Here is a 24,507-nt window from a genome sequence, read left to right as displayed (position 1 = left end):
CCACTGCTGCCCATGAACACATGCCATGGGCTCCAAGATTGAGGCTGAAGAAGGGGAAGTGCCAGCGGCCCAGGGATTTCTCAAGTGGTTGATCTGGATCAGAAATGTCCCCCTCACAGAGGAGGGAACTGATTCTTTTTTAGAAGAATTCAACATCTTTTTTGTTCCCCTGGAACTGGTATAAAGTAATCACTTTTAAGATCAAGAAAAAAGGAAAAATGCGTTCTTTCACATCTTGTTGTTAGAAAGCCTGCTGAAATCTGATAATCTTTCCCCACATTAAGTCCCATGTTTGCTCATGTAGCTTTTCTTTCAGTCACATTTGGCTTGAGGAAGGACACAAAGCTGGACCCTTGCTTTTCACCATTTATCTTAAACCTGGAAAAAAATGTGCAGAGTCTACCAAACACCTGTCAAAAGACAGCTCATTATCTGGCCTTACAGACAGAGAAATTAAAGCAACATGACTAGATCAGACAAAGTAGGGTACAACAGGCCCACCTGAAACATTTGGAATAGAACAGTTTATTTTCATACAAGAATAGTATATTTTGCAAGCATTGCAAGCGCATTCATACTAAGTGATACAGATAAAATCACATCTCTATTGACACCGTAATAATAATGAAATAAAGCCCATGTGAAAACTAAGCCTAAAAAGATGATACTACACGCCAAAGGGGTACAATATTTCTCAATTACTCCCTATAACTTGGTAAGAGATAAGAATAACTCCAAGTCACCAAACCTGTAAAATTCATGTTGTCGATTTTCATGACTTTCTCAAGAATGTTATGAGCTGCTCTTTACCTCCATGAGTATGTGGACATCTTAGTTAACAGGAAAAGTATTTCTAGGCATCAAGGTAGGAGAAAAAAAGAAGAAGAAAACAAAAAGCTTAAATATGCAAGCTGAAAGTACTCCAAATACCTACAAACAAGAACAGGATTTGTAACCATCAGACCATTGAAGCCAATCTCGTGATTTTTTGATGGCTTGTGCTTGATCCTGTTTGGAAATCCATCAAAGCCATTGTTACAATTGACAGTCCCTTGTGAAAATAAGTGGAATTCATTGCTTAAACCCATCTGAGGTGTTGTGGAGTGTATGAGACATCTGCAGGGGCTGGCAGACTCGAGTTAAGATATCTATCCAGATCTGTGCTCCTCCAGAGCAGTGGCTTTAGGCCAAATCGGTACCCTGCAATGTCTGAAATGATACTAGACAGCTTCTGATAAGAAGCAGAATCCCACCCCAACAGCTTTCCAAGTGAGAAAAACTTGCTTGCTCACAGTCCCGAGCAGTTAGTAGTTAGCTACCAACTTCAGCATCTCGGAGTATGCTCCACTGCCATTCAGTGCGGTGACTGTCAGCATAAAAAATAAAGGAATTAAAAGGATTTCCCCCTTCTATGCCCCCAGGAAAAGGAGAGGCGTTCAAGGAAAATGTAAACACAGTGCTCAGTCACCCTTGCCACCACCACAGGCCAGCGCCTGGTTGGTCCTGTGACCCTCAAAGGAGTGACCTACCAGGCAGGCACCACCCTGAGTGGTTTTGTGACTTGGACAATTGGAATAAGGAGGGCACTCACCAGAATTTGTTTTCCTTACAAGTAGTATCCAAATTCAGCTCCTTGCAGAGGAGAGGGGCAGGGCATCCTTTGTGCAGTGGCTTTCCTAGATCATAAAGCCACGTGTACTTACATTGCATAAGCAGTTCACACCAATATCTCCCTTTCAAATTTCTGAGCGTTTTTTTTTTTTTTTCTCCCATAGCAGAAGGTATTTTCATAAAACAACATGTAATTTATTTTCTGCTGTTTCTGTGGGTTCTGTAATTACTGAACTAGACGAATAAGAATTTAGAAGGCATTTCTGTAATTTATTCATTCACAGATAATTTGACTATGTAGCCTGTACCTATCACAATTTGCTCAAATACACTCCGTTCCAGAAATAGTAACTGCTTTGATGCAGCAGCTGAGATGGTATTTCCCCCCCCTTCCCTTCCCCGCCCCGTACAACAGCAATAAAAATCATCATGATCCATCTGAAAAGCCCTCAGAACTGTCAATTATATGACATTAAAAAGGGAGGTTACTCGAAAAAGGGCTTGGCTTGAGAAATGATTGCAGGCATGAAGAGCATGGTATGCATGTGATCAGATGCCAAGGAAGGTTTTCAGCAATTCAAGGCATATTTTTGGGTCCCACGAATTCATGCAATAAATGCCTCTAGCGGAAGACTCAATACGGACTACGTTCACGCTGTCAAACAACCATGCCCACAAGTCCCTTTTCCTTCATCATCCACAATACAGAAAATGTCGTGTTGTTCCTGGGCTTTCTTCTGGAGCGAAACAGCTCTTTCTGAAACAAACCCCAGCTGCTGCTTTGGTAACTTGCTCAACAGACACTCCCAAAATGCAGCATGGACAAGGCTGAACCAGTTTTGGCTTCCTCCACTGTATACAAACATGCAAAACTATCCCAGCAGGCTCTGACCCCTCAAATGTCACATACCCTTTTGTTTCATGCTATTAATTCCAGTGGGCCAAGAAAAGAAAAAAAAAAAAAAAGAAGAAAAAGAAAAAAAAAAAAGGCTTAGATTGCTTTAGACCTTTGAACTGAAAAACAAACAAAACCATACTGAAAATAATAATTATGCCTTGTGGCCATGGCAGCACCGTGTGAGGCCGGAGGAGATGCACAGCCAAACGCAGTGAGCGTGGACCTGGCCAGGCTGCTTTGGAGAAGGCTGATGTTAAGCAGCGCGATGCCCCTGGGACAAGGGGACTGCTCTCTGCAGGGGAGGCAGCGTTTGGCACCAAAGCAGTGGCCCTGGTCTGTGCGTGTGGGCATGCCGGGCTGCTGAGACACAACCCGTGGCCAGCTGCCTTGTGGAGAATACCAAAGGTCTCTAAAGTCTCTTGGTTCATTTTGGAGGCCCTAAAAATTATCTGAAGGAGGGACATTGCACGCAGAGAAGTACAAACCCACTGGTTTGGTGGGGCGGCCCAAAGCTCGTGCCTCCCACTAGAGCTTCTCCAGTGCTTTGCAAGTGCCCAAGTTGCCAAGAAACAGAGCAATTTTTAGACAAGAAAATCAGCACGTCCTGACCCTCCCTGGCTGCTGACGGCTGTCCAGAAAGTCACTGCAGGTTGAGGTTTAGCACAAGACAGTGTAAACAGACAGGGTTTCCGCTCTTCAACCTTTAGGAGGTGAATTTGAATTGTTTGCTGCTGCTGTTCCACAATGCCCTCTAACTCTCCAATCCTCTAGCTCTGCCAGGCATCACCGTGTCTGTTCTCCATCCCACATGCTTGCTCTCAGCAGGCTTCTGGCTTAGTACCTTTGTGATACATCCAAATTGACTGGTTGACCTGGTGGTTTTCCACATCACTTGCGACCTTGGACTCCTTTCAAGCCAGCCCCGTGCTGATGCAATGTATGCAACCTTGTGACACAAATCCTTCGTGATTCGGCATGCTTCTAAGGGAGCGGGAACCGCTATTTCTTTTCTTTCAAGCATTTGAAAAATGGATCAGAGGAGATCGTGTCAAGAAACCATGGAGCTGCAAACCAGCGGGTTTTATCCCTTCTCTGCCTCTAAGCTTGCTGTGTGATCTCCTGGGCATGTAATTCCTCTGCAGTGCTGCTTTCCCAGGGAGAACGAGTACCTAACAAGGATGACCTGTCAGTACGAAACCCTCCGAGATGTGGGCACGACAAGAGGACGGGGAATAATGTGCTGACAGTCCTCCCTGGTGGTTACCCATCTGTGAGCCACCCTGGCAGGCCTGTGTAGGCAGAAAGGGCACGAAATGACTGTCTGGGGCTAAAATCCATGCCCAAACCTCTGCTCTGAGCAGGGTGCATGCAGTGGGCATGGATGTTGGTACTGCGGTCGGTGGTACCCACTGGTCAGTGGGTACGCGGCCTGCAGCAGGAGAAGAGCACAGGCTCCCTCACCAAATGTCTGTGTGTGTGATTAACCAGGGAATTGTACTTAACAGGTAGTTTATTGAACATTCAATTAAGTAAAAAAATAAAATTAAAAAAATAATAATAAATTACAAGCTTTTAAAAGACTACCTCCACTTTCTTTTGGCCATTTTTGTTGCCCCATCTTGTCAGAGTCACGTCCCACGAAAGGAAAGGCCCGACTCGTCTCTCACTTTAAAATGCTTCTTTTTATTTCAGTGGTTGTACATTGGGTGAATGAATTTAACGTCACAACAGAAATAGAATGGCTATTTAACAGACCACTAGTAGTTATATGCTGGAAAAGAGCAAATGGAGGGGTTTCTCGAACGGTTACCGAAGTATTCATTGTAAGCGTTGTCAATTATACTGTATGAGAGAGGCAAACAAAAAGGTATTTTGGTGAGGTGCTGTATCGTTTGAAGAAAATAAACACTGAGGCATCTCAAGTAACTTGAAACTACGCCTCAGTTACAGTATTCACTGTCTCTGTGTTGGCCCATCTCATGGTTCTTTTGGGGGGGGTTTATTTGTGTGTTTTTTGTGTGTTTTTTTATTTTTTTTTAATTAAACAAAGCATTTAAAATTTAACCATTTTCATTAGACTTTTTTTTAAAATATAAACAAAGTTTTGGCAAATAATATTTATACAGAAAAATAGTTTTAGATCTTCCCAAATTTTGAAATAGTCTATAAAATTACTTTATAAATAAATAAAATGCAGAATCTGTTGTACACGTATTTGCACATCTCTGTAATTGCCTCCTTACTGTTAGCATAGGTTTGTACTTGTACAGTTTTTAGGAATATTACAAAGTCATAAAGTCGGAAAGTGGATCTCTTATTAAAAATACATTTTCTCTTTTTGTCTGTCAGTTTATCTGGATGAAAGACCTGATGTATCTGAAGCTTCGTCATCCATGGGCAAAAAATAGTAGTATTGGATTAATTGTAAAAAACATAGAATAACAGTTATTTTGAAACATAAAAAGTTCACACAAAACAATGTCTTGAAGAGTTATCTACATAAAATATTTAAACAACATGGATAATTTACCATTTAGTATTGTACAATAAGCTACCCAAATGCCTAAATTAACTATTATAAAAAAATAAAAACAACTTTGACAGATATAGGCAAGTTGCAGTGTCAACTACCTAGTTATAATGACTGAGAAAGTCTACAAATATTAGTGTTTTAATAGTATATAATGGTGATACCTTAACTGCTAAATAACAAGTTAAGATACATTATTTTTCCACAAATTAAAACTAACGCAACGTTACAAGCACTATGTTAATTTTACAATCGAATTGTGATTATTTTTTTCTGTCGGATGATCAAATCTCCAGCTTTATATATAAATAGATAGTAATTAGACATTGGACAAACAAGATTTAGCCTGGAAAATAATTTCCAAGACAAATAATTATATGGTTAGTGCCTTCAGTCGTCCAGAACAGGCAGTGCTGCCAAAGTTTAAAATAGTTTACAATCAATCTGAAGAGGTTAAGTTAAAATACTGCAATCACTAATAATGTCCACATAGAAAACTTATGCTGCAAACAATTATACATAATATCCACTTATAACAGCTGTCTTGTTTTTTAAACAATAATTTAAAAACTATGTAATTTCTGTGATACATGTGCAACATATAAAATGTGAAATATGAAATATTTGGTACAATAGTGCTTGAAACAAATCTCAAATCAAACAAATGAAATTTTAATTATACATATATAATTACCTTGTAAATCAACAAAGTATTTAAAAAAGTAAACAACATTAAAATCTGCTTCATCCATATATATGTATGTATGTATATATAATATGTATATAATTGTATTAAAGATATCTTCATACTTTTGTGACATAAAATATGTTTTTAAAGAAAAACAATTAAAAGAACTATTTTTTCTCCATTCTAATCTGGTTACAATCTTATAATCCAATTAAAAAAAATGCAAATACAGTAATGATTTATTAAACTGAATCTCATTCTACATTCTTAGTGTTCAGTTAATAACCTAGATTAAAGTCACTTATGAAGTCTCAGTGACTAAACTGAATTTTAATTAAATTAGAGTATCATACAAATCTCTTCACCTACATCCTTCTTCTTCTCCTTTTCCTTTGTTAGTTTGGTCTTTTCGTTTGATTTTTTTTTACATTTATAGAAGTTACTTCTTAAGAGCTTGGATCTTTTTGGTAATGTGACTATGAGTTTGAGAGATTATTCGCTTCCGGTAAGATTGACTGTTGGCATCAGGCTCACTTTCATCAAGTCTGATGTGACAAAATTTAGGCACTTCTGCAAAGTTTCTTTTAAAAACATTATAAATATACTCGTAAAATAATATTTTCAAGACTTTGTTCTTTTGGGGATTGAAAGGGGTATGAAGTTCATACTGTGCAAAATTTTTAACTTTTTTTTTTTTTTTTCTGCTATTCTGCTATGACTCAAATGCAACTTCTCCATACAAGTCAAACACCAACTATGTGCATCTAAAGAATTTGTGCTTTACTTTGGATTTCTGGCTAAAAATTTTAGACTGGCAGGGTGATGTGCAGGATACCGGGCTTTGTTTCACTTCCTTTGTCTTGGAGTTAACTTGCTGCGGGAGCAAAACCAAGATTTTTTAACCAAGAAGAAAAACCCCAATCGTAATTTGGGTTAAAATTAAACCTGCAACTGGCATAAGTTTTTAGCCAATACAAATTAATTATTGCTGAGCTTGAAAGATTCATGACCGCTGAATCTCTCAAGACTAACTTAATTGGACCATTTCCATTAGGTATAGTTATGGAGAAAAGACAATATTTGCAAGAATTAAACTATGTTTTTAAAAATCTTCAAAACTAAATGTTACCCTTTATGTCTTGAAACATCACAGCTGGTATCAGGTAGTTAACTATTTTAGGTCGGAGTATAGTAAGCATACCATATTTAATATTCATATATGACATAGCAGCACTAGCTTTTTAGAGTTTGTGATTTGTCCGTAAGAACAAATTCTTTACTTAGCATGCAGTTTGTGGCAATTCTAGAGAGGAGGAGACAGGATAGTATGTACAGTAGCCGTGCTTGGCCATCCGCAGGGAGGCTTCTTGACACTCCGTCCCATTCCTGCTGATTACTTCAGGATTATCTGTGGAGAGAAAGGAAAAGTGTGATGGGGCTTCCAGGTGGCACTTCAAAGAGCAGGTCACCGGCACGGGTGGCACCAGTCTGACTAAATCCACCTCGTACAAGACGGCCTCCCATATCCTTACCGCTGGGCGGGAGGCCTGTGCGCATCACAAACCTCTTCGTCATGTCCTCCAGTGTGTGAGGACACATAAAGGGGACGTTTTAGGTATCAAAATGTCAGAGGGGGGCCACGCCAGCCGGAGGGCACCCTGCGAGGTGCCCCTGCCTCCCCGGCTCGGTGCCTTGTGAGGAGGCTGGGGAGAGCATCAGGGCCTGCTGCCCTTCGGCAGCCCCCATCCCCAGTCAGGAACAGCAAGGGGCAGAGGTGGAGGCAGGGCCACTCACCGCTATCAAGCCAAAAAAAAATAAAATAATATAAATATTTATGTGTGTACTGGGCTGGATGTTTTATACGAGCTAAAGTGCCTTTTTAATGTGTTTTTAGCGACTGCTAATTTCCTAACAAGTTATCTTCGGGTCAGTGAGCCGAGAGCTTCTTCATGCTTCCTCACAGCAGGAGGTCCAGGGGGATGGTCGTCATGGCATCTCTGCGCACCCAGCTGGTCACTAACCTTGCTGGTTTGCCTCCACTGTGCCTGAAACTAAGGGTGAGGCAACCATTTTGCAGCTGCAAGCTCTCTTGCTTCCAGTGCTGCGGTGGCTGAATGCAGGATGTGCCCAGCACTCTTCCAAAATGTGAAGGCAGCTGACTCAGCCAGCTGGCTGTTTTGGGAAATGACCTGGATTTCCATCACCTGCCATATAAATGGCTATCAGTGGAAGGGATGTCAGAGACAAGGGGTGTGATGTTTTACCGTGCCGTTGCTAATCTGTACTCCAGGCCTAAGCGCAAGTCAAGGGATTGGAGTGCATTGCTTGCTCTTCCTGTTTAATTTGGCACTTGACACATTTCTGAGCTGTATTTGTAGGTAGTATGCAAGGCAGGCATGACAGCACTTTGACCTACTTGTGTATTATGCAGACAGACCGCTGCTCAATGCAATATTTATTTTAAAAGGGAAAGAAAAAAATAAAAAAGAGATGTTTTGAAAATAACTTCAGCAACATACTACCTCTGACATACAGAAAAGAAACACGCTCAGCGCTGCCTGGAAGGCGCTTGCTGTAGGCACCCCTGAGACCACCTCGAACGCACCTCACAACCCCTGCACCAGCAATGAGGGCTTCACTTTAGGTACAGCACCTAAAGCCGTAGCCCCCTCCATCACTACGTGCTCTCTGTACTCAGCTCCCTGACCCCGCATGACTTGCTGGCATGCCTAAAAGTAATCTTTGATTGCCACTGATAATCCGGTGACACTCGAAGCCCCATTGTAATGATCCTGTACAAACACCTGCCGGCTCCAAGGGGCGGAACATCTAAATACACCATTCATACAACAAGGACATATATTTTTAATGACTTCCACTCATTGTGGGTTTGTTGGCTTATCGTCTATCTTCTGTTTCCTTTTGTAATAACAAAGAAATACCTTTGCTGAAATAATAAAGCCCTGCCTGTGATAATCCTGGTCCATCTACAGCACTGCGATTTGGCAGGGAGTACAAAGAACAGAGCCGTGCTGGAAATAAGAGGTGACCAACATTATCAGCACTGGTATTTTTAGCATGTTACAGCCCAACATGTCAATGTAATTAATAAAGCAGCTTTATCTATACTGGGTTAGCCATAATCACACAAATGTGTTTAAGGGATCCTAATGTCAGTTTTAATGGAACATAACCTGAAATCTACTCAGTTAAAAAAAAAAAAAAAAGATTTCAGATAATGCAGCTGCCTTCCTCTCCTGACAATTTTTGAGGGGATAGGACTTGCATTTTTCTATAACTTTTTTCTCCTTGTTTCAGAAATACTCAGAGAAAGGATAGAGAGAGATCATTGTGGTTTGTAGCGAGATGTCCTGAAAGGTCAAACAAGCCTGATGCTCCCAGCTCCTCCAAAATATGGGACAGAAGAGGCTATAACTTGGGAGAAGGGCTGGGCTGTCCCTGACACTGACCTGGGTGCAATTCACAGGGGGCTCTCAGCAGCATGAAAGAGCAGGGACCCCTCCCCTGCACCACTCAGGCGAGCAGCAGAGACCAGGTGAGGGCTTCCACCATCGCCTCCCTACTCCTGCCATTTCTCCCCATCTCTCAACACTCAGGAAACAGCAAAGATGAGGCGGGCACTTTCCTTTTGTGGCCTGCTTATGTGGTGGTGGGTGCAGGAGGAGCAGACGGCAGCTGGAGCCCTCCCCACCACGCTCCTCTGCAGCCCGTTCCCACCACATCTTCCTCGCCGCCCCGCCATGCACGCAGGGGATGTAACTAGGGCATGTTGCACCTTGGCTATTTCTAGTGCACGTAGGAGTCCTCCTAGGAAAAAACCTCAAGTCTCTCCTTCAGAAGAAGCTTCTCCAGCCCAGGGAGGCAGAACAGAGGAGCTACATTTCTTTTTTAACCTCAGCCACAAAGTGTAAAATGCATCCCATAGTCTTTAATTATATCTTCACACCCTATTTCTCCAAAGATATCACAACTCCACCACAGCTACATACACGTGTAGCAGCTTCTGCAACTGTTTTTTTTTTTTTTTTTTTCACTGTGTCTGACGGAGAAACATAAAATGCTATGCTGCTTTACATGGAAAATACACTGTGAACCTCTCCCGTTTAATCTACAAACAAAGTAATAAACTGTGATGGAACATGTAAGCTATCTAAGTCTGCATCACTGCTAATTGCTCCATGCTAATTGCATGCTGAAAAAGAAGGAATTGCACAGACCACACCAACCAAAGGACATCCCTGCAAACACTTATTACAGTCTCTACTCCCTCATTACTTGCAAAGAGGTCCAGGAGCCTTCATGCTCTCTGTTTGAAGGATTACGTCTCATGTGCACATCCACATGACTCATTACATTGGCTGTGATACTATTATTTTCATTAAACTTCACAGCAATGTGATATAGCGCGTCTGGCCATAGTAAGTGTTAACAACAACAAAACCCCTGAAAAATAAGGCTACACAATGAGCGTGTTTGTGTGTGTGCGTGCCACGCTCCATGCACAAAGGTCGACAAGCCAAGCATGGGAAAGCAAATTCTCATGGATAAGACATATCAATGTCTGCAGGGTTGGGTACAGACATGCCAGAAAACAGACTTTGTGTGACCGCAGTAACAGAGCTAATAGGAACACTATTTCTAGCAGAAGCAGAATGGCCTGGCACTTACAATCTGGAATAGTAATGCACAGAAGATTTAATAATAGCAAAGGGCATTTTTTTTTCTGAGGCAATTGCAGACATAGAGTACTCTCTCCATTGCCTTCTCACTTGGTACCTGCTTGAAGTGCCAGAAAGATTGCCTCTCTGTAGAATAAAATCACTAACACAGCACCACTGTTAGCTACTAGACATCACTGAAATGAGTATATACATAGAGTGAAGCTAAATTTCTGCTTTCTGACTGCCAGGAAGGGTTTGCTTTTCCAAATTTGTCAGCTGTAAAAAGCACCTTTTTCACCTCTGAAATGTCAAGACTTCCTTTCTCTCTTTTCTATCCGAGCACGGCTCTTTTAAATGTTGACAGCCCTTCGGGAGCTCTGAATGGCCACAGTGCTCATTGAGCCCACTGCGCAATACAGAGCATCCACAAATTCAGCCAGGACAACCCTGGTTACTCCCAAGGGTGACACATTCCTGCCGTGTGGTCCAGGGGAATAGTAACCAGGAGATAAGTTACTGCCACTGGTCTCTGTTTCGCACCAAACTGCGATAAGATTTCTAAGAAGTTTTGAAGCAATTTCTCCAAGTTACGCTTTGCTCTGTAAGCGTTAATACTTTCTATGGTGGGATTTAAGATCATACTTGACCTCCACATTGCAAAGTGTTTATCCTTCTAAAAATGAACTCGCAATGTAGTAACATTTTTAGACTACTCCGCCTTTAGTTTTTCAAGCAATGCAGCATGAGGAGTTCTTTGTAGACAAGACTCATCTCAGAGGATTTCAGACACGGCAAGCCTCAGCTGGTCACCCTGTTTTACATCTTGCTAGCCTACCTCAGGCAACTTATCTTAGCATGAGACAAATTATAAACTCATGATGCTTCTTGTCCTCCACCCAATGTTAAGAGTCTGCGGCAAGCAGTTCACACTGAGGTATTTAACTCGTAGACACCTGCGTCAGGGCAGAGGACTCCCACCACAGTGACATTTTCTATTTTCATGTTTTTCACACCAGTAGCAGAATGGTCAGATATAAGTAGGGTATACATTAAAAACGACAGATATTTTCAGACAGCCTGCTCATATCAGGCTGTCTCATAAGTTCTCTCACTTTCTAAAAATAAAAGTAACACCTAGTATTTCTTCCCTTTGACATGAAACCCAAGACTATTTATATTTCTCCGTGCCTTTGGGAGGTGCCACCATCTCTTTATTTTTCATTTTCTCTTAGGATGCTCTTTTGTGGTATGCGCCTTGTTCTTTGTCTTCCAAATGAATGGCTCTTTTTTTCTCAACCAAAAGTGTAAATGGATGACTTTCAGCCTGAATGGCTGAAAAGATACAGACATTTACTGAGAGCAATCCCCATCATATCAGATATGCTTGGTCACGTATAATTTTTATGTAGCCTTGTAGATGGATTTTTTTTTTTTACCTCTTATTTCTCCATGGCTGCAGCAGCAGCACCTCCAGGGGGCACCAAATGGAGTCATTCAATGCCCCCCTCCAGGACTCCTCCAGGACTTCCACCAATGCTCTCCATGGGCCGTAATTCCCCGTGGGAAGTCTCTTCCCGACTCGCTGACTGGATGTTAAAGCTCTTGTCACTGTCACGAGAGCCTCTGTTCCTTGTCTCGACTAAATACATCTATCTACACGTTGATGCATCCGTCTAACCTCAGGCTTGCCTCACTGACCTGTCCATTTCCAAGTCTATGTGTTTTACCCGATGGGATATTCACCAGGCAAGTGCACAGAAAACTGCACGTTGTCACAGCCAGAATGAAACACGCAGACCACACACCCCTGCGAGCCAATTCTGTCCAGTTCCTTTGGGTGAGATAATATAGCAATGCTATTTTGGTGTGAATTCAAAGGGTCAGATATGGCAACAAACACTAGCTTTGTTCTTAGGGCTGCAGAAGGAGTAAGGAGAACATCTTATGATCTTCTCAAATCTGCATACTTAGCATATTTAGTTCCTTTTATAAGGAAAAACAGGAGTCGCCTCTTATGAATAGTAAAGAATAATTTATCATTAAAACTAGATTACAGGTTTTTGCTCTTTTATGCCTGAATTATGCACTTTGGGCACAAAACTTGAACTCTTACGCTCATAGTTGCTAATAGGTCTTTGGAAAAAGCAGAGGGTCAGATGTCCATGCTGAGATGAACACTGCTAGCATACTCCAACAGGCACAAGCTGTTGGTCATCAGGGTGTTACAAAGCTGACAAAGACTTTGTCTGAACTTAGCTTTTCATGATGATCTAAAGAAAAGATCAAGGCACCTATGGGATCCCAAAGGGCTCATGGGTTCAACATTATTCATCTTGTTTAATACTCACACAGTCCCAAAAGAGAGTCCAAACCCACTGGTGCTGCCAACTTCTTAGCATGCTTATGAGCTTCGATAGGTATTTACTCAAATAATATTCTATAATATTTAAGTACAACATAATAGGTGTTTACTCACTTCAGTCAAATAGGACTAGTTGCTTTTAAAATGAAAGCAATCTGGTTTTATTTATTCTTCTTTAAAATAATTAATAATGCAGTACTTGAAATTGATCCTAAAATACTCCTAACACATTCCACCAAAATCTATTTTAACTAATCATGCAGGCAACAGACAGACTACTCAGAAAATGAGAAAATTACTGCTGTAATATTTTAGGAGCCCCCATACAGTGACTGTTTTGAATGGCCACTCAATGCTACCTTTCAGCAGACCTGAGCTACTGCAATCATCTGTGTTTTTCACTTCCTATTTTTAGGTCATTGTCCTTAGCTTCTTGATCTTTAGAAACTGTCATAATGGGCTTGCACAGAGGAACTGAGAGCACAAAGGAGTGAAAGACCAAACAAAACTATTCAAAATCTGCACTATGGGATGTGCACATTCCTCTTGTAGGAATATGGGCACCCTTCTTCAAACCTGTGTTTTCTTCAATTCAGATTCCCTTCAAAGCAAGAGATGTTCCACTGCTACATCCAGAACTTCTCTTGAACACAGAAAGGCATCAAATTCACATTTTCTTCATCAAGCTTCCTGATGAGCCATGACACTTATAATAGGATATATTTATTTCAGTTACTGAACTTTTTGTTGGTTTTATAAAACTCACTATAGTTATCTTTGAGGCGAATTTAAAGTGCTTCCTTATTTTTTTTTCTTATCTGAATCCTCTCATATTTCCCTGTCCATGGCAGGGAGGTGGGAACTAGATGATCTTTAGAGGTTCCTTCCAACACAAACCATTCTATGATTCGACACAAACATACCTGCATATTCTTGTGTGGCACTGCACATAATATTATGCCAAAAGTGAAGGCTGTCAAAGTTAACAGACCTCTGCCTGAAGCCAAAAGACATGGCAAGTACAATAAATAAGTAAGTACCTAAGTAAGTAAATAAATAAATAAACTCAAGCAATGTTTCCGCTGCAGTTACATGGGCAGCCTCCTGCACACTCAAACCCAAAAGAATGACATTTCTGGTGTGCAAAATGCTCACCCAACAAATCGCACGCTAAGATAAAAATATGATATTAGTTTATATCAAGGGCAAATAGCTGCAGCAGCTGTAGATGTACAGACACAATTACTTCAAAGAGCAGAATCCCAAGCAAGTAGTACATCTGGAGCTCTGCACTGCACTGTCTTGTTAAAATTTTATGATGGAAAAAAACAGACTCACAAGAGCTGTGCATACATACTAAGAACAATGAGACTAACTCATTTTTTCCCCAAATGCCTACAAAATCGCTTGACCTCAGAAAAAAAATTTCCTATGTTTAAATAATAAATAGATGCCCCAAAAGACTTTTACTCAACTTGTCAAAGTATCATTTGTTGAATAATTGAAAGAAAGAGCACAAAGGAAAGTTATATCGAATATAACTCCATTGTATTAATTTCAATACTACAAAAGTTAAAACAGTCTATAACAGGAAAGGGAACTATGTCTAGATTTTTGTTATATAAAAGAAATGTTCCCCTTAGCTTAATGCTCAGGTTATGTGATACTGCCATCTAGCAGGCTACCAGGGGAAGCCAGGCTTCAGTCTCTACAGGGATGGGACAGAATTACTGAAAAAAGCAAATCGATTTTTCATTTCTTCCCACTTGTTTCTTGTGTATGAGCATGTAATATAAAACTCTGCAAGTAAGACTGCCAGAAGTCTTCATTATCTACACAGAACAGCAGTCTATCCAAACTGAAGAGACAAAAAAAGTGAAATATTAGAAGTAAAATGAAGACTTGGTTAAACTTTGCATGAGATTTAAAATAGAGTTCCTTTAAATTTTCCAAGGTAAATTTTTGCGTTTGCTTCTTTGCTGACTTACAGTTTAAGAAAACAAAGTTTTGCCATGTATTTTATAATGTCAGTTGTTTCAAGGCAATTCAAAGGGTCTTTTCTTGACACTGCTTGAGATTTGTTGTGGGTTTTAAGATTGAAAACTCTCACTTCTTGAGACTGAAAACTGTTCATTCTGAAGGTTACAGCTACTTACATGTAACTTGGTGTCTTCAGACATTATAACTTGATCGAATTGAGGCTTGTGATTTTTGAGTGTCTAGCTTGAAATAGGCAGCAGCAGTTTCAATTTGCCTTTCATACTGTGACAAGATATTCCTATTCCAATACCTTCCCTGGAGAAATTACTCTTCAATATCTTCATGTTCAATGGCAGTTTAGGAAAAAACAAATCTCCCTGTAAACCAGTAAATGCACCTGTTGCTGCTACACATCAGAAAGGAAAGAAATGGAAATTTTTAACCATTCCCCCCAAATGCATTAGGGATCAGGACTTGTTCCTGTGCCACTCTGGACACAGCCAACCCAGCCAAGTTAATCGGTCAGCCTTGAAGAGCATGATTTCAGCAGATACTCAGAGTGCAACACGCTCAGTGTTGCCCAGTTAAATTTCAAAGCTGGAGTGCTTGGAGCAGCATTTGGGAACCACCTTCACACTTTCTGGGGGCTCGTTTTGCCAGCCCGGTGTGGGCACTCAGTGCTCTTTCACATGCAGCCAGGTGAGATGTCCATCCTGCATCCCAGATGCCAAAGCTTGCTGGCACCTCCACGTAGGCTCACCAGAAGCCCAGTGCTGTTCTGCCCAGGGCTCACTCTGCAAGCATCCCTTCTGATAATGTGGCTGAGAAAAGAACCAGCTCTTCTGCCTTTGTTTTTTTTTTTTTTTTTTTGGACTTTTTCATGCCCAAATAACCCTTTATGATGTTAGAGCAGAATTTCTTATGGCAACATTTAACTTGGGACTTTCTGGAATTTTTAGACCAAAACTTTCACCCAAAAAAAAAAAAAAAAAAAAAAAAAAAAAAAAAAGCCAAAAAAATTCTAGATACCACTACTTCATAGTGACTCTCATTTGTAATGTTATATCCTGGCACTAAAAGATGCAAATAAAATCTGTTTCCCCTTCCCATCTTCCTTCTTAAAGTTTGTTTTTAAAAATCCAAACAAGGACGTTTCCAGATTTCCCACTCACTTCCCCACCATATTGTTGCTCTTCTCCTTGTTTACATGTTCAGCAGGTTTCCACAAGGAGCAAAGGGAGCAGGAGACAGAAAAAGACAGAAAAAGCCTTTTCACTCCTCAGCAGCTCTGACGACAGCCATCTGCCCCAGCAGGTGGCTTCTTGGGGTGAAATGCACAGCCTGGAGAAAACACCCTTTTTGGGGACACAGGGCTCTATTTGCAAGAGCAGCTGTCACTCCATGCTTTGCTCTATGCAGACGAAGAAATTTGCTTGCATGGGGCTGAGTAGGTGCCACAGGATATTTTGGTCTAATGGCAATCTGCCTTTTCGGGCAGCCCCACACAGATCCTGGCCAAGAGAGGTGTTTTCATGCTGTACTTCCCTGCTCCCCTCATGCCCAAGAGAGCTGAGCTCAGGGCTCCTCAAATCCCCACAAAATATTTGGCACATTAGCACAGCGTTAACAACGTTTTGAATCTGAGCAAACATTTAAATTGTTCTCGTTTGTGGTACTTGAATGTAACATAACCATTTTTATTTTCGCTTCTTTGTATTTTTACAGATTTTCACAAAACTGAAGGCTACCGAACGATTTCATAATTAATATTTGCATAATTGCCACCTAATTTAGTGTGAACACTGATGCATAATTTAAAACAGCTGTGCTAGATAATCACAAGCCTTAGCATGAGACAGCCTGTTGATCTTATAATTCTTTTCAGACATGGCTTATAAGTATTTTATTTTTTCTACTAGATATACCTTTTAATTTATCTTCTTTGGCTAAAAGTCACGTAACCAGCAGAATTGTGATTAAGTAGTATCTCTACCCAGTATTCTCTGTAATTCTCTTTTTACATGGTCAGTCTTTGGCCCATTTTCATTGCTGTAGAAAATAAAGGCTTTCTCTGTTCTGTACTAAAGTGATGTGAGCGAAACTATCTTATTTAAAGCAATTTGGAAATTGGTAATCGTCCTGTAGTAACCAACAACTAAATAAGCACTCAGTAAGCTGGAGGACACAGATGAAAACGTAATGCTGGTGTCTGAACTCCCATCGCAGTGAATGGTGTGGTACAACCTCATCAGTCAGTGGAGCCTGGAGATCACTTCACGTGATCATCTACTACAGGCTCAGTGCATTTGCTCACCAGGCTTTGACTACTTTGGGCTAAGGCCTCCTCCCTGTGGTCCAGCTGCATATTCAGAAGTGGGCAGATTTGCCTGTAGGTCCTGTACGGTATCTGCCAAGCCCGTCTTGGATAACCTAGACATTCAAGGTTATCCTAGGACAATCTTAAATGTCAGTAGGCACATGTTTAGGCAAGCAAATCAAGGCCTGTGCACCTTCAGGAGGGTGAGCCAGGCTGTTCTCCAGACCGGGCTGTTAATCTTCGCTGCCTGCTACAGGCACTTCCAGCTTGCATGTAGACATGTATATTCAGATACCAACTCTTAGGTGCCCTTATTTCAGACTCAATCCTAACCTTTAATCCTTGTAGGACTCAGCAATGTGTGTTTGTAATGTAAATGAAGCAGTAGCAAGGCTTTCTACTTAGAAACTAAAGCAAAACAAACAGAAAACAACAAACCAAACTGAAAGAAAACAAAACAACCAAACAACAACAACAAAACCAGCTGTAAGTATGCTGGAATTATTCAAAATTGGGATTCAGCATAACATTTCTCTCAGGTAATATCAGGACAGATTGTCTTCTTTGGAGTCTCATGGCCACCTGTGAGTGAAGCTAAGTGGGGAACAGTTGATCTGCTTGCTCAGATACTATCTGGTCCACTGTCTGATCCCACTATCTACATGAGTAATAATTAAAAGTTTTGTTAAAAATATCTGAAGTGTATATTTATACAGAATTACTGTATTAGTGTTTTAAATAAGTTGCTTACATTTCTCTGACCACAGACATGCACTAGAGGGAGCTAGTACCAAACCCTTCATTTATGTTCCCTGATCTTGTTCAGTTACTCCATAGTTTTTGGAACTTTTTTGGTTCCATCCTGCAAGACAATGCTGTCAACATCCCAAAACACCTAAATTCCTTAAGCCTGAAGTAAGGTGAAGCAGCTGCAGCCTCCAGCACCATTCTGGTGGGAATTGCTGGAGCAGTTGTGAACAGGGGAAGAGGAAAAGGGGAAGGGGTGAGTTACTGAGGGCTCTCCTCTCTTGCTGCTCATGCTTCCAGACTCCTCACATTGCTCTCAAAGTCCACCTGCCTTTCTCTGGAAAACCCAAGCAGGGCAGAAGTCTACGCTTGCTCCCCTCTCATCAGTCCTGGCAGCTACAGTAAGTGGTGGGGTTCCCCTCACAAGATGCCCACATACAGTGAGTGGTGACACTGACAAATCTTGTATGAACCGAGTCAGTTATTGATCAGAACTGAGCCAAAGAGATTCTCTTCCCCTCTGAAGTACACTAAAATAAAATTATTTGGGGTTTAAAACATAATTTCTGTAATCAGGAAACACAAAAGACTCCAATTTTTTCTGTATATTCCTAACTGGGTCTCCCTGCATGTATGCATTATTATATAGCTTTTAACCCTACACAGTCTTCTCTTGTGCCTCATCCACACTCATACTGATCACAAAACACAGAGAGCTGCTGGCCAAGAGTGAATGACTGTGAACGGGTCAATGCAGGCCCATTTTGCACCCTGTCACTAATGTTATTTTCAGAGAAGAACAATCTATAGAAGACATGAGACACAGCTCATCTCCTTTCAAAGTACAAACTGACAGCATGTGCTATATAATTTTCTGGACCCTACAGAGTTGTTAGTTTTTTTCAGCTGTCATCTCAGCAACTCCATGGCTTTTGGGATGTTTATGTTTCCTCCGACTGGTGCTTCTAGGACACGTGAATCATCAGACTCAACACAAGGAAGTACAGTAATGTTTCTCCAGGTTCGAATATTAAGCTGAAAGGTATTGAGTGAAATGATTAACCACTGCTGTGACTCTCCTTTCATGCCTGGCATTGTGAGGAGAAGCCATGGGAGCAGAAAAGGAATAGTGTGAAGGCTGCAGGTTGATTAAAAAAGTGCAGTAGATACACTGGGAGGAGGAAGCTGTATCCCACAGAGAAGTAAAGAGGCTGCAGTGTGGCACAGACCAGAAAAGGAAATTTTATCTGGATGGGAATAAAGATGTCCTTTTCTGAAATATACAACAGAATTTAAACCCACACAAGAGGACAAAGGACATGATGACCATGAGCTCAGTCTTAACAGGTGAACGCAAGTTAACTACCCGCTGCTGCTATGTTTCTTGGGCTAGAACATCAAGGGTTAGGAACATAAGAGTTACTATATGGCCTCTCTTGGTGTAGTGTGGTCTTCAACCCTTAGGAAGGTATAAATAAACAGCAAAGTTGGAGCCTTGCCTCTTATAAAGAAGTAACTACTCCTCCTTTCCCTGCTTTCACATTTTTTTAAAGTAGCTTTTAAAGGTTTTCAGTGGCTACAACAAAGGCAGGAGTGAGAAGAAGACAGTGATGGCACACACTGCAGAAGCCAATGAGAAAACCTGCTGGGGTGGGACTCATCCCCTCTAACTCTGGTGGTGCAGACCTTCAGTTGCTCATCTAACCTCCTTCCACAGCCAACAGAAAGAGGCAGGACCCTCCAGGGCAACTTATCTTGCTCCAACAAGGACTCTGGAAAAGCAGATGAACTGGATGCTGAGCTTCCAAGTGGCTGAAGTCCAACAAGTGGAAAACCATCCCTGTGTTAAACCATCCTTTAATTTCAGCATGGAATTATATGTATACAGAGAGAGAGAGAGAGACATGCATGCAACTAAATAAATACAGACACTTTTACAACTACTGTTGTACTTAAAACGGTCTAATCCACCAACGCAAACAAAATCTGCATTGGGAAAGGAGGGGCTCTGTCTGCTATCCTGCTAGGTCAGAAAATGCATTGGGGCATACCTCAGACTCCCAAGCAGCATAAGTTACTTGTGTGAAAGTATTCCCTGTAAAAAGCCCTCTGACTGCTTACTGCTCTTGCTGTAGGTGCCTATACCTTTGTTCGACCTCGGCCACAGCCAGAACCTCTGGTGCTCAGAGGGTGCAGGAGTCCATGGCTGCCTTCCCACCACCCTTCCTGGACATCTCCACAGCAGTGCATGGTGACTCCCTCCCCCCAAACAGCCCAATTTTCTCATTGTCTATTCTCAAATGCCACTTTGGGATCACATCACTGTCCTGGGTACCACCAAGCAGATATTGTGAACCAGGAACCTGTGATCCCATGCACCCACAGGCTCTTGGGCCTACGCAACCAGAGTGTCGGCCTGCTACATTACCATACCGCCTGCTACGTAACCACACCCTGAAAAGCAGGAGGGAAGGATGGTTAAATGCATCATGTGCCCACTACACCTTCCTCCTCATCCTCCTTGAGTGTTTTCTTCATTAAAACACGCCAGCCCTCAGAAAGGAGCGCACAAAACGACAACCCTCTTTTGATGAAAACGCTAGAAGCACAAACATCACAGTCTTGGTAAACAAGCCTTTCAAAAAAATGAAGAGAAAATGGACTAGTTTGTGTTTCTTTCAGAAAGTTGGGTGTATTTCAGAGGTAGTATATTTTTCCTAGTTTATTACAAATTCTTACAGCAAAAATCTGTTTTAAATATCTGCGAGATATTTAACCCATTTTGGGACTTCAAAAAAAGAAAAAATAAATAAACCTGCTAGTATAACATTATTAAGCAAAACATTTTCATGAATTTCCTCGTAATTCCTTGGCAGGTGGAGGGAATCATTCACTGGGTATGCATTTCTGCTAGGTCTGCAGCAGCATGTTGGTCTGGCCAGGAGCAAACAAGGGGAGACATGCTTGGGACACAGCCCTTTTCTTTCTTTTGGCTTCTTGCTCTCTTTGCAGCTTGACCTCTCCAGTCCTGAGGGAAAAAGGGGCATCCCAGCTCATTCATGGAAGTGCCCAAGTGTGGTCATAAAGCAAGGAAAAAGCCAGGGCTGAGCCTCAGTGGAGTGAAGGGAAAAAGCTGCAATAGATAGACCTCCCTATGGACCAGGTCCTACTGGAGGAGGGGGAGACCCTAGCAGAATGAAAACTGCCATTAACATAACAAACCGCAGAAGAAAAGGAGAAAGTATCATCTTGCCTAGTCTGTCTCCGCCAATAATCCTGGGGAATTGCTGAAATAATGTCCTTCCTTAGGGAAATACTCTTTCCAGGTCAAAGATATTCTTTCGAACATAAAGCAGACACAGTCATAAATACCTCGAGGACTGTTTCGATCACTAGCATTTACAGAAAACATTCAGTTTTGTTTCTCTCATTTTTTTTTTTAGCTGCCTTGTTCTGCTTGTTATTTCAGACAGCTTCCATGCTTACGAATTAGTGACTTCCACACACTGCATGGAGAAGGTTACATTAACACACCTGAATATTTGGAATCTGTGATGATCTTCATTTGAACTTAAGGAGTTAATAACAGACTATTGTAAGCAGTCCAGTACTATGGTGATTCTAACTTCAGCTGGGTTAATTACACAATAATTAGGTACAAACATCGCAACACAAAACACAGCTACATCATTATTTGCAACAAATGTTAACTCTAAATAAGTGCAACCTGTCCCACAAACACTTGCTATAAACGACTTAAAAATAAAAGTAAAAATTTGATGGGGTAAACACAGAGAAAAAAAAAATTCTCCGGGAGAATTTTTTTTGTTAAAAAAATAAAAGTAAATAAAAATCTCAGCACTCATTTAGAGTTCGGGATCTTGTGAAAGAAAGCTTTAAAAGGAGCAAACCTGATTTGCTGTGGCTGTTGCGGCGAAGGGAACACTTGTTGCAGGAGTTGTTGCTGCAGAGACAGTGGCGGCCGTAGCGTTGTGCATCATGGGTACTTTCAGGAGGGGAACCATGGAAGCAATGAACAGGAGGGTGCAGCATTATGGTAAGAGAAGTGGTATTTTTGGCATGGTGAATATCAAGAGCGGCAAGCCATCGTCATGGGTTAAACCGGCAGATGGCATGCAATCACAGTGCAAAGCGAGAAAGCGTGGCGGAGAAATAAAAAAAAGGGAAAATAGCTTATTACAAGTACAATTAAAGGAAGGTTGTCAACACAATCGGCGATTCCCAGAAAAAAAAAAAAAAAAAGAGCAAGGAACATTGAAAATGCAGATGTTATCTCAAAGAATGGGATAACTTATGTAACAAGTAAGGCCTCTGCCAAAATAGCCTGGTACCTGAGAACTGTCAGAGGGACGATTTTTTTTTCTCCCCAGTGTTGCCATAAAGCACTCCAAAATAAAAGTCTGCTAAAAAACGAGAGTGTTTGGAACTGGGAAGGAAAATTGTAACTGTTTATCTTAATTTTTAAACAGAATTAAAACCAAATTATTTTCATGCATCTTCATTTTTAAGTAAGCCAGATACTTGCTGTCTTCCTTTATAATCCAATTTATGCATTTTTTTTTTTCTACTAGCACTGCAAAACTGCTAGACTTTACCAGAGCTAAATTGCCATCTGCTTTGAGGCAAAAATCAGAAGGATAATAATAATTTTCCTGATTTAAGTACTATTTTGATCTAAAAAAGCAAGGTCAATTTTGTGAAAGTTGCTGCTTTTACTCATTTTAAGAATGAATTTTCATCAGCATCTTCATGAGAGAATACTAACTTCATGTTTTAAAGGCTCAATGCTTTAACTGCTTATCTGAGTAGTCCCACAAAAAAAATCTCTGGGATGGGGCTACAGAATAGAAGGAAGATTACTTTTCCATCTTGAAGTCTGTTGCACTGGACTTCAATTTTGCATGCCCCAAATGTTCATTCCAAACGTATTTCAAGGAAGAGTAAGATTCAGATCATGGGTTTCAACAGACCCTTTGTGGATCAAAGCATGCATTTCTGGGAAACGCTGATAAAACTTTCTAACACACAGCAAAAAGGAGAAATAGGCACACCACTATGAAACTTTAAAACACTGATGAAACTTGCTGGCTTTTCCAGTATTTTATGATTTTATAGTACTAGACAATATAAAATATAAAGAGAAATAAAACTTTGAAAACTGAAAAGCAGACTGGAATTCATGATATTTTGCTTTTGCAGTGTAGTTGTTATAGCAGGTGATATCACATCTAAACTGCAGCTTCTTCTACAAATCTAAATACTGCACAAAGTCAACCAGAAGGACAAGTGAACCTTTAATTCTAGTCATTGGCTAAATCTCGCCTAGGATTTTTGAAACAAGTGAATATACATCATATACATTATAAAAGAGATCAATAAAGAAATTTGGAACCTACCAATACTGGTAGCGGGTGTCATGCACAAAACTGACCCTGCGTGTCATGCAATGATAGGTGAAAAAAGTGGATAAAGGGAAGAAACAGGTTAGCTGTTTAGAGTTAACATTCAAAGTGAGATTCAAGCATAACCACAGATAAGTAAGTTAGTTAAATGAAAGTTTAAGGTCATTCATAGTTTTGCTTTAACATAAAAATGTGATTATGTTCATCATATTAAATTCCTACTTGGGTATATTGTATGACTTTTGGCATGTTTCTGTGTGCACACAAGATCCTTCATAAGCTCTTTCCTTCAGTACTTTTACCCTTTCATTTAGTACTACTGCAGCAACAGGTTTTTTGTTTACAGAAACATCTATGATTAAATATCACATTATTTGGCAATTTTAGAACTCACTGCATAATTCAGTGAGCTTAATGCTGCACAGATTCATCAACTTCTTGTGCAGCAGAGGAAGAAGTTAAAATGGAAGTACCTAATATCACTCTGCAGAAGCTTTGTCTAATTTATGTTTCATGTTGACATACGTGTTCTTAATGCAAGGCTTGTAGCAGAGAGGTGTTTCTGACCAGCGAAAACACTACTGGGACAGTTCCCAAGCTAAGCACATGTAAGTGTGTATGTACCCTTGCAGCAAAAGGTTCCATAGGCTTTGGTGCTGAGTCCACCTTTAGCCTTTCTAAAAAGACCAAACGAAAAGAAAAATAAAAAATCAATCAAACAAACAAACAAAAAACAACAACGTGTTTTCAGTACAGGGCATACAGCAAGCTGGTGAAGGTGAGGAGGCAAGGAGACTACCGCCACGTACACACATATTTGATATAAAATCAAATATGCTTCCTGTGTTCCTGTTTAATTATTACAGCAGCCTCTTCCCCGCCCATCACAGCAGCAGCATCGTAACTATGAATGACCTTACGGAAGAACAACCCCCAGAGAACACACACAGTTCCTAGTCTAGCGGCCATAAAAACACTAACGAACAGCGATGGGAGGAGAGAGAGGATCTGTTGGTTTTGAGATCATTCACCAGACAAGAAGGAGAGGCGATGAAGCAATCAAACTGATGTAAAACATGGGAAATGCAAAAATTTGGAGGTAAGCCATGCTAAGTGAAGCCCCACACGTTTTATTAGGGGAGCAAGTGGTTAAGAAAGCAGAGAGGTTATATAAAACAATTACGTTTTATATATATTCCAGCAGCAAAACTTGTCTTAAAAGTTAACTTTTTTTAACACACACGAACACACACACACAAGGAACACATT

At 40.8% G+C, this 24,507-nt stretch overlaps 1 protein-coding gene across 12 annotated transcripts in view; it reads right to left on the bottom strand.

Moving 5' to 3' along the window:
* Positions 1-4,172: 4,172 nt before the first annotated feature.
* The window catches only part of MBNL2 (muscleblind like splicing regulator 2), a 108,402-nt gene continuing 88,067 nt past the window's right edge, over positions 4,173-24,507 (bottom strand). For 6 of the 12 annotated variants that reach the window (XM_084506883.1, XM_084506894.1, XM_084506890.1 and 3 more), the window contains 3 exons: positions 23,233-23,268; positions 21,727-21,821; positions 4,173-7,135 (listed from right to left, as the gene is read on the bottom strand). In XM_084506883.1, the coding sequence (XP_084363009.1) occupies positions 7,121-7,135; positions 21,727-21,821; positions 23,233-23,268 (146 nt within the window). In that variant the 3' untranslated portion in view covers positions 4,173-7,120. The remainder of the gene's footprint in view (positions 7,136-21,726; positions 21,822-23,232; positions 23,269-24,507) is intronic. The other 6 variants (XM_084506892.1, XM_084506886.1, XM_084506893.1 and 3 more) reach the window with 2 other exon arrangements.

This window comes from Aythya ferina (genome assembly GCF_964211825.1).
Source record: "Aythya ferina genome assembly, chromosome: 1".
In the NCBI taxonomy this organism is placed as follows: domain Eukaryota; kingdom Metazoa; phylum Chordata; class Aves; order Anseriformes; family Anatidae; genus Aythya; species Aythya ferina.
The sequence above is the reverse complement of the archived record's forward strand: the minus strand, read 5'-3'. Positions and strand labels throughout refer to the sequence as shown.